We start from the raw sequence: 10,841 nt of genomic DNA on the forward strand, positions 1-10,841 counted from the left end.
GACTCTTCGGGGTGGTGGGAGTCGATATTTATAGGTAGAGAGTTTGATATTATTTTGAACTGCATGGATTTGTGTTAGTTTTGGACTTTTGCAAATTATTGGACTTGTTCTGAGGAGCTTTTGTTTACTAGCTCAAATGGCTTGGCCATTCAGGCAAGCAACTAGGAACATTCACCTCGTTTTACTGTACTGCAACTACTGACTACAGGAAGATTTCTCATTAAGGCATGTGCTAAATACTTCATTACGTGGTTGGAGGCTTCAGGCTTGGCCACTGGCGGCTTGGCGAGTTCCGCTTTTCTGACATTTTTCCTTTGTTTTCCGAACATTATGACTAACTTTTTAATTATTTGCTTGTTCGTTAATCTTAGGAGCTTTTGTTTACTAGCTCAAATGGCTTAGCCATTCAGGCAAGCAACGAGGAACGTTCACCTCTTTTTACATCATAAATCAGGCTGCCAAAATTATGAATAAATATTGGAACGTGAATATGGACAGAAATTAAAGCTGAAATTTGGAGTTTAAGTCTACACATAAAAGATGCTAATCAACGTTTAGCCAACAGACAAGCATAGCGCTTACGGTATTTTTTTTTCTTTTGAAAAGCAGGATATGTATATTAATCAAAGAGAAAGACGAACATGGGACAAAAGAGGGGGAAGCAGTGGTTAACAAAAAGAATACCACTTTATAGTCCCCAATATACACTACCAGTCCTGCTCAATAGCTAGCTGGACAGAAGACAAAAACAACCTGTACAAAGAGGAGGCCCATTCAACATACATCCAAGCACATGTCGAGAGAAAGGAGGAAAGAAACTCACGGCCAACATTACAAAAAGCAGCAGAAAAATGACTCAAGACAGAAGAACGTAACAGAAATAGGAACCCAAACGCACGCCCAAGAGACAAGCTAATTATTCACATGAATCCAGAGCAAGGGCTCTGAGCGCTCACGGTATTTTAAAGAAAGGCTAATGTTCTAGCTACTCTCCATCGAAAATAAAAGGTTTTACAGACAATATTATACATGTTTTTTAATCTTAATTAAAAAATCAAAATTAATTTTACATTTATAAGTATTTGAAAAATGTATATAATACACAATAAACAAACAAAAAAATAGAAAAAAAAATATTTAGGGCGATTTTACCCTTTAAATAATGGTGTACATATATTTATGGACTATATAAATACATACGATCGACAAGTAATATAAAAAATTCATATTGAATATTAACTTAATTCCATAAATTAAGTGAGATATAATTCAAACTATTGTCTTTTCATGTTCGATGCTAGTTATTAAAAGTCAAATATGTTTCTTTGAGCTGTCATCAATATCTTTTTGAGTGGCAGTTATGTTGTAATTGTACAAGTTTTTTTATCCAAACCGAGTTTTAATTCATGAGAGTTTTTGGCCAATCAAACGAGTTTAATAAATTTTTTTTTTAAAAAAAAAAGTCAAATATGTTTCATATTAGAAAAAATTATATATCTCATGGCTGCATCCATCATTCTTTTTTTGGGGGATGCACCCTTCATTGCTTTGTTTAATTGTTTGAAATAATGGGTAAAGTTTTAACCAATAAGATTTTACTCTAACATTAAAAGCTTAGATCAAGAGTAATTGAAAAGCTCTAAATTCAAATAATATATCCTTTCATCTTGTTTACATATGTAATCTAAAACTGTTTCCCCTTCACCTCTTCCTATACTAAATGCTTTTTGAGAACACTCTACTTGACTATAGGAAGATTTCTGGCTAGTTACCTAAAGCATGCATGCGTTTGGAGGCTTGAGGTTTGGCCGCTGGCGTCTAGCCAAGTTGCGCTTTTCTGACCTTCTTCACTACGTTTTATTAGCTTGTTCATTAATTTCTGTTACTTATTCGACTTTGCTTTGAGTTCTTCTTTGCGACATAAGAATATAATTTAGGATTTGAAAAGATGGTCTTAATTATCAATTTTATCTTCTGCACATGTTCATGCATGGTAACGTACACAGGGCGAAACACGAACCTCAACCCAAATGACCACCAAACTTGTACAACAAAATACCAATCAATCAAGTCAAATACCTGCAGCCTCGCTTGAGGCCTTTCAACCCCCTCCTTTGCTAAATGATTAGCCAACCCGTTAGCCTCCCTTTGTGTGTGTTGGGTGCCCCACCTCTCGATCTTAGATAAAATTTATTCAATAAATAGTATATAAGGTTGCAAATTCTAAGCAGGTGTGGCGCAATAATCTCAACTACTTAAAATTAAATATTCAAATAATTTTTTATTGCAATTAAGAAAAAATTTTATTAAAATTTTATTTTTCTAACTTTTTGAAATGTAAAATTTTTAATTAAATTTTTATATATAAATTGAAAAAAATACAGTAATTGGTTTTACATTTAAGAAAAAAAAAGTTATTGAAGATAATTAAATATATATTACTGTTACTTGATTGAAAATAGAAAAATTAGTTGAGAATTAATAGTATTATGAGATTTGAAAATTGATAAAGAATTAATAGCATGGTGGGAATTGAAAATCGATAAAAAAATTGATATTTATTATGCACGTAATTAGACAAGTAAGAAAATATGTCACCTTATTAATTATCTTGACTTTTACATATTTTTAATGGAAGTAAGAGAAAATATATATTTATTAGGCACTTCATTTAAGAAAGGAGAAAAGATGAAAATATTTTATTAATTTTTTAATTATTTTATATTTTTAATATAATTAATTATATTATTATAAAATTATAAGATCTTTGAAAAGTTGAGCCTAAAGCAAAGGCTTTGGTAGCTTTATACTATAGTCAGCCCTATTTCCATGGTATGGATGTAAATTGTGCTATCTAACCCAAGGCATTGGTTGAGTCACTCTTATTAATCAAGCATTGCAATGTAGTCCATTTGTATGCAACAAAAATTACCACGGCCTCTTTAATTTCAAGAAGCTTAGTTGTATTAAAATCCAACGCTTTCACCACCCTTGTCTCATCTCTAAGGGGCCCTCTAATGCCTACTTTCTCCTACTTACCTTTAGAAAACCCATTCAGGTTAAACTTCATCAAACCCAGTGATAGGGATGACCACGGCTTTGCTCCTTGCGGTTCATTAGTCATGTTAGGGTGCCAAATGATGTATGTGATGACATAATTCGCTTTGGGACACTAACCCTTATGATGCTTATTCGCAAGCTTATCTATAAAATTAGTTCGTTCCTTGCCGAAGAAATAATATGACAAAATTCTGGCGTTCCTATCACTCTCAACTATCCACCTTGATATCAATTTTTTATGTCATTCTCTTTCTTCTATCTGATACAAATTCCACAAGGCTGTTCTCATCTTTGCAACTATCTCTTGGCAAGAGTTGAATTTCAGCTTCCAAGTTGCTTACGTTCGTGCCTATTTAGCTTGGTTTTTTTTAACTTGTTTATTCTTTAAAAACAGAAGCCAAACTAAATAGAGATTTTGAGAAATTTAAAAAAAAAAAACTTTTTTTAAAGAATAAAAGTTTACAAAAAAACTTTGAAAAAAGCAGCATATGAGTTTTCTCTCCTCTTTTTTAAAATCAAGCTAGTTTTTTAAGATTTTTTTTTAAAAAAAATGTCATCATCTATCAAAAATAATCTCAACATTATCCGTTCTATTTTTATGTGATTTATTATTAATTATAAACTTTATGTTATAAAAAAATACCTTTTATATTTTCAATATTTTGTTTTAAAGAAATATAAAAGTATAAAGTTAACTTTTTTATTGTGAATAAAAAATTTTATGATTAATAAGTTATTTATTAAATACTCTTTATGGTAATTTTAATTAAAATTAGAGTTTATATAAATAGTTTTGTCAAACAACTTATATATAAAAAAACTTATAAAAGTAAATTTACCAAACAGACTTAACTTAATTTTAAAAACTATTATTTATCATAAAATTTTCATAATAACTTTTAAATTAAAAAATACATGAAAAATACATGTATAACTAAGTTTTGAATTAGTTTTAAATTGGATGTTTAACAAAAATGAGAAAATGGTTACAGTATATAAAATCAATGTAATATCAATTTACAATATACTTGGTGCATATTAAAGTTATTATTCTAATTTAGTTCTTTAAAAATATTGTTAATTTGCTTTTGTTTTGAATATGAGTTTGACATTTTACTTTTAAAATGAAAATACGAATAGTAAGATTTAGTAGAATTATAAACCACACAATAATGAATATGAGATTGTTGAAGGCACTACATCAAATTTGGATTTTAAATATATCTATTTAAATTTTTAGTTGTACTTTTTTCACATTTAACAGTAATTTTAAAAGTGTAATTTTTGTTAGTATATGCAATCTCTATAGTTATATTTTATACATAATGCTGTAAAAAGTTGTATACTGCAGTCAAATTTGTAAAAAATACAGTAAAAAATATACAAAAGAGTGTTACTAAAAAATTATTTTTAATAGCAAATTTAAAAAATGTACAGCCTTATAGTAACAAGGAAACACGGAAAGACAGAGAGAGAGAGAGAGGTGATTTTTGTTGTACACTTGAAATGAACATAAAATGAATTGAAACAATTAATCAACAACTAAGGCCTGTCACATTATTTGTTTCAGGTGCTATGAAAAACTCTTATTTCACGACAGTTGGAGCAAAAATGATCAAAATAATTTCTTGGAAATGTAGTGGACCGTAACAGTTGCTCCTGTTTAATAATTCACCTTCCTGCAGTTGACACGAATTTGTCCCTGGTTCCCAGTCAAAGGCTTAATGTTCCCCATCTTAATCATAGACTTTGCAAAATCCTTCCAAAAAGCTTCAGGGTACAAGCTGTAAGTCTTTACAAGATTATCAGTGGAGCCGCCATTGAAAAGTTCCTGATCTGAGATGAGTAGCCCCCTCTGCTTCACCAAGTTGTTGAAGTATGCAGTGTCAAAGAATGCAGGTGTGGGGTCTAGGGGAGCAAGGTTAGTGTTTTCTCCAGTTCGTGGGCAGGTTACTCTTCGTTCTTTTGCAAAGGCAGGGTCGATGTTTGTTGCATTATAAATTCTGTTACGAAAGGTAAAACATTGTGCAAACCCAATGGTGTGGCCGCCAGAGAGAGCCACAAGATCTCTCTGGTTCAGACCTTGATTCTTGAAATTGTTGATTAATGCAGGGAGGTCCATGAATGGGGATGGGATGTCGAGGTTCGCTTGTGTCCGACTCGCGGTGGTTGAGTCTCTCCTCCCAAGCCGCACCTTCCATGATGGTCCTCCTAGCTGCAAAGCCATATAAACATTACATTTAGGTTTACAAAATGCTCGCTAATTATTGATGTAATAATAAATTTTGGATTAAAGGGATGGAAATACGCACTGCAACTACGGAATCTCGAGCTGCCACGGCTAAGATATCTGCACAAGAGACCACAGGGTGTCCGCAAACCTTGTCCACCTCTGCCTTAATTTGGTCGATCACTTCAAATCCTCTTGCAGAATTGTTATTGGCAACAGCATTCTTTTCACTGTCAATGTTGGGTGTAGGATCCAGAAGAATCGAAGCATCACATCCCTGCATGACAAAGACAAATTGTTTAAGCCTATGCCGGTAGCTTATATCGTTAAGATTCCTGAAATATGTTAGAATTAAGTTGCATATATAGTACATTAACAAAGCAGTCGTGGAAGTGAAGGCGAAGTAAAGAAGCTCCCATCCGCCGCTCTTTATACACTGCAGCCTCCACTAATTTCTTGATCGTTGGCAAAGCTTCGGGACAAATATTTTTATAGTAATACGGAGACAGTGAGAAAGCTGTGGTTGCAACAGTCAACAACAGAGAGATCTGAAGGAGGATGAAGCCGCGAGAAGCCATGACAAGTATCTTAAAATGAAATTTGCTTTGAGTTCGTCTCAAGTTTTCTGTGACTTTTTGGTGCAGTTGGTAAAGGATATTTATAGCGATAACAAGTAGAATTATTTTACCAATATTTGGTAATGTTGGACTTAGTCAAATCGACTGGTTCTTAGAAGTTAGCTTTAACCAGCTTTAAATGCATTGTCCATCCTTGCACGAAACAAGGGGAAACTTTCTACATCTTTACTTTTAATTTAAGCCACGTGAAGCCGCTTAATTACTGATTCAACTCTCTTCGGGAGGATTTTTTTTTTTTCCTGGCCCTTCAAGTACAGTTGAATTGACATTTTGACTCCAAAAATTAAATAAGTATAAAGATGTAAGAAACTTTATAAAACCTTTAAATTATGCCTCAATTTACACAAATTATTATTAGATAATATTACTTCCTGTAACATATAATCAAGGTTGTCTGACACCAAAAACAAATAAAAACCTAGGTAGAAGCAGAATCAGTTTTGAATCCTTCTGCCCAGTGTATAAAAATAAACCAAGCAAGTTGATCAAAATTATCGGGGCAATGATATCGATCGGTTTTTCGTTTTCTTTTCTTGTTAATCAAGGTATATTACGGCAATATGCGTGAAACATAGATGGAATTTCAAGAACGGTTATATATGTACCTCATCCACTTTGACACAGTCAACGAATGGCTTATTAAGTGCAGCCCAGCTCAATAATAATACAAAGGAAAAGCTTCTTGTCGGATGCTAAATCTTAAAAGTCAAACAACATCATATGAATTAAAAACAAAATTTGGCCGAGCAGGCCACCAACAGTGATTGGTTCATTTCTAATTGAAAAAACCCACCAATAACTAAGTCCTTTATTCACTGATTACGTTCAAGAGGATTTTTTCTTTCGTCGTCTCACTACTTATTCAGAGGAACTCAGTGTTGAACTTGTCCACTGTGTAACCGCTCACTTTAATATTTAGAAATTGAGAAGAGGCTAGCCTGCAGCTCGTTGTCCTTTCAATGACTTTATAGATCACTGATTCGCCTTTGCTTCAAATTCCTTCTCGCAACATGCTATAAAGCAGAGAGCATGCATGAATGGCCATGCATATTGGCTTATTAAAAATTATTTTAGATCTTTTATAAATATGATCAAGAATAAGATTAAAGAAGTAGAGCAATTTTTTTTTGTTCTTACCTTGTTTTGCCACCTTCATCTGAACACTTCAGTGGTAATACGTTGTATTAGCAAACTCTATCAATATACACATTCCACAAGTCATATAAATATACCTATTGTCAAAGAGTTATCGTTATAAATCTCGAAAATATAATGAAGTTCAATGATTGATTGTGTTTTGTATTGACAAAATCAATACACTGAGTTACTTCAATAGTTAAAGACTTATGATGACATGCTAGCTTATGAGATCTCAATAAAATATCAGTTTTTTTAAAAAAAAATACACTGAGCATCCACTTATGTATAACAAGATTATCAAACTTTTATAAAAAAATTTTACTGTAAAACAATATAGAAGCAATCTAAAATGAATTTGAAAAAAGTTGAGAGGATGATTGCAATTTGTTTTTCTTTTGTCTTTTCCACACATGTTCAAGAAATTAGAAAGTCTTATTTATAGGTAAATTAAGATGTTATTTTCCTGACAGACACAATGGTCTATTTTTAATAAACACAATTATCTATATTTCAACAAATATAATTATTTATTTTTAAACATAATTATTTGAATAAATATAACTCTTGAATAATTATAATTGTTCAAAAGACTTTCTTTCTCTCATTGTTTCATTATTATTGTTGAAAATATTCCAACACATGCAAAGCGTTGCAAGCAAGGTTAGCGTTTCCTCCATCACGTGGGCAAGTTAGTCTAAGCTCTTTTGCAAAGGCAGGATTGATATTTGCTGCATTATAAATTCTGTTTCTAAAGGAAAAACATTGTGCTAACCTAACGGTGTGACCACTGGTGAGAGCTACAAGATCTCTTGAGAGGGCCTGCTTTAGCATAAAGTCAGCAAAATCCTTGCTTTAGGCTTCAGAATTTTATATAATATAATTAATTATATTAAATATATATAAAAATTAAAATAATTAATAAAATATTTCTTAAATTAAGTGTCTGTTAAATGTTTATTTTCTTTCACTTCCTACCTCTTATTAATTCTCAACTATTTATCTCACTTCCTCACTTATGTGAAAGTCAAAATAATTAATAAAATTACTTATTTTCTTACTTTTTCAATTATGTACCTAATAAAATTCTATTTTTATCACTTCTTAATTTTCATAATGTTAAAATTAATAATTTTTTTGTTATTTTTAATGAATCTAATATGTTTTTAATGATCTCCAACTAATGATAATTTTTTTAATTTCAATAAAAAAAACTTTATTTAATTTTTTTACTCAATAAAAATTTTATTTAAATATTTAATCACTTTAAACCTTTAAAGTTATTGAACCGCCTATCTATCTATTGAGGCACATTGTTTTTGATTTGGACTGAGCCAATCATTGGACTGCTTCTCAAGGCATTTACTTACCAACTCAAAGGACTAGCCCATCCTAGCAAGCAATCAGGAGAGGCACATCGTTTTTGATTTGGACTGAGCCAATCATTGGACTGGTTCTCAAGGCATTTACTTACCAACTCAAAGGACTAGCCCATCCTAGCAAGCAATCAGGGTGACGTTGACCTCTCCTCCTTTATTATTCTTGGGTTAGGGTAAATCTGGAATTATCACATGCTGACGAAGCCTTATCTTAACTTTAAGGAGACAATTTTGAAACGAGATTTCAAATTCAATTCTCATCATTTGTGAATTTAGTCTAATTTTATGTTATATTTTTTTACTTATATGCAAATTTATTTGTTGACTTTTACATGAAATTTAATTCTTGATTGTGATTATAATTTTTTATTTTCTTCTTTATAAATATACTTTTCTAAGAAAAAAACCATTAGTTGTAGTGAGAAGAAAGCTTAGGCTATGACAGTTCAAATCCAAATATGGAGACGCTAACAAGCCAAGTGTTAGGACATAATTTTACTTTATTTTATTTTATTTCATTTTTTAAAAAATTGATATGATTTTATTGTTAAATACAAAATAGAGGTATGTTCAAGGATCAGATTGTGTATCCACCCAAGCCATGGGCCTGATCCTAATAGATTTTTAGGCTCGCAAAATGATTTTAACAGTTTTCGCGGAGGATTATTTTTTTAATCAATAATACATTTTATTGAATTTTAATTTTCAAATATAAAACTTTTTAAAAATAAAGATCTATATACAATATTAGAAAATGAAAAGATGTAAGCTCGAAGAAATTGTAATGTTCTAAAATAACCAACATGAACATCTAATTTTGGATGAAATGAGTATAGGAAGATTGACATAATAGTTTTATTTTCTTTTTTATTTCTCGTATGATAGTTTTTATTTGTACAATCATGGTCATTACCAACGGGTTCATGATTTTGCAGTGGCGACATGCTTTCAACACATTCGCATTTTGTAAATGGTTAAAGATAGAAAATGTAGTAGCTGAAGAAAAGAGATTAGGTTGTAGAATAGTTTAAAACAATGCAGCTTTGAAATCATGATAACTAATTATTATGATAAACACGTTTTTGAAACCCCTCTAGGAGTCGTTTAAGTTTCAGCTAGTTTCCTAGGGGCGGCTTTGTACTATTGTTTTCTTCATCATCTCCTTGTTTTTCTTTGCCCTTTATTGTCAAGACAATTTTCTCCTATTCCTCTATTTGGTCGATTATTATCCAATACATTGACAGTGAAATTTTCATTCCACAATTCCATTTATGGTGTATTTAAAAAGGAATAAATTGTTTAATTATTAAGAGTCAATTACCTTTTAATTCGGTTATTTAATTTTTTAAAATTTTTTATCTTGATCATTCAATTGTAAAAAATAATATTTCGATCATCAATATTTATATTATTATTTTAATCACTTAATTGTTAGAAGATAACAGTCTTATCATGTGACATTATCTAATCTACCCTTAGATTTTAAATACAAACTTGTACAAATGGTTGCCCGATATAAGGCTAAGCACTCTGACTCCGTAAGCCTGAGGTTGATAATTCAAGCCATACAAGTTATCGAACATAGACTCTAAAGTGACTAAATGAAAACTTAGCAGCCTATAGCTCCATCAAAGGCACACAAAGTACGTTAAAACAATGCAAGAAGCAGCAAGTGTAGATGTCAACCAATAACCCGATGGCAATTTTTATATGTGGTATATATAATATAGTATAAAGATTAAAATTTATCATTATTGGGACTTGAACTTTGTTGTAATATTGGCCCAATCACATGCAAGACATTGGATATGAGTGCAAGCGTGGCAATTGGACTTCGTTTGCTGATGGAATTGCAATTGCTGCAAGGCTTTGTTTGAGAGAGAGAGAGAGAGAGCCGATCAATTATTGATGGAAAGCCTTACTAGGCCTCTAAAATCTAAGAGATGACCCATATATTATCGGGCCTTCCATGGGCTTGGGTGTGAACGATCTCGAGACGTCCCATTTGGTTATTGAACTCTTGTTGGACCAGGAAAATTTTGTTATTGTAGCGACTTTTTACGAAAGATTCGCTTCGTTATATTTCGACCTGATTGTTGCCACTGTAATGCACTTTGGCTTCGTGAATGTTTGCGGTTTGACATATCTATACATATACTTTAATTGCCCGATTTCCTGAATGTTGTCACGCCCAAGGCTTTAACTCTGTTTTTGGAGTTCTTTTCTTATAGCGTCACACTCTTTTTCCTTTAATTTCTTTGCCTTATTGGTTCAATTTCCGATCAGTATTTCATTTTTAGTTTTTACCCTTAATCTTCAGTTTTCTTTTTTATTATTCCTTAATCTTAAATTTAAGGAATGAAAAGAAACTGCCTATTCAATTGCGGCAAGTAGAAG

The 10,841-nt window shown here is 31.5% G+C and overlaps 1 protein-coding gene across 1 annotated transcript; it reads right to left on the minus strand.

Annotated features, from left to right (window-relative positions):
• Positions 1 to 4,453: 4,453 nt before the first annotated feature.
• LOC18602262 (peroxidase RIP1-like) lies at positions 4,454 to 5,910 on the minus strand. Its single transcript, XM_018120142.2, has 3 exons — positions 5,662 to 5,910; positions 5,373 to 5,567; positions 4,454 to 5,275 (listed from the first exon to the last, which is right to left on the minus strand). Exons 1-3 carry the CDS (start codon positions 5,866 to 5,868, stop codon positions 4,724 to 4,726), a joined length of 954 nt encoding a protein of 317 aa, XP_017975631.2. The 5' UTR covers positions 5,869 to 5,910; the 3' UTR covers positions 4,454 to 4,723.
• Between the last annotated feature and the right edge of the window lie 4,931 nt (positions 5,911 to 10,841).

This window comes from Theobroma cacao, chromosome 4 (genome assembly GCF_053813885.1).
Source record: "Theobroma cacao isolate CCN51 chromosome 4, ASM5381388v1, whole genome shotgun sequence".
Classification (NCBI taxonomy): Eukaryota; Viridiplantae; Streptophyta; class Magnoliopsida; order Malvales; family Malvaceae; genus Theobroma; species Theobroma cacao.

Coding starts and splice junctions, on each gene's coding strand:
- LOC18602262 (XM_018120142.2), bottom strand. CDS start 5,868: ATGGCTTCTCGCGGCTTCATCCTCCTTCAGATCTCTCTGTTGTTGACT. Junction 5,568..5,661: donor TCCACGACTGCTTTGTTAAT/GTACTATATATG, acceptor TTTGTCATGCAG/GGATGTGATGCTTCGATTCT. Junction 5,276..5,372: donor CTCGAGATTCCGTAGTTGCA/GTGCGTATTTCC, acceptor ATGGCTTTGCAG/CTAGGAGGACCATCATGGAA.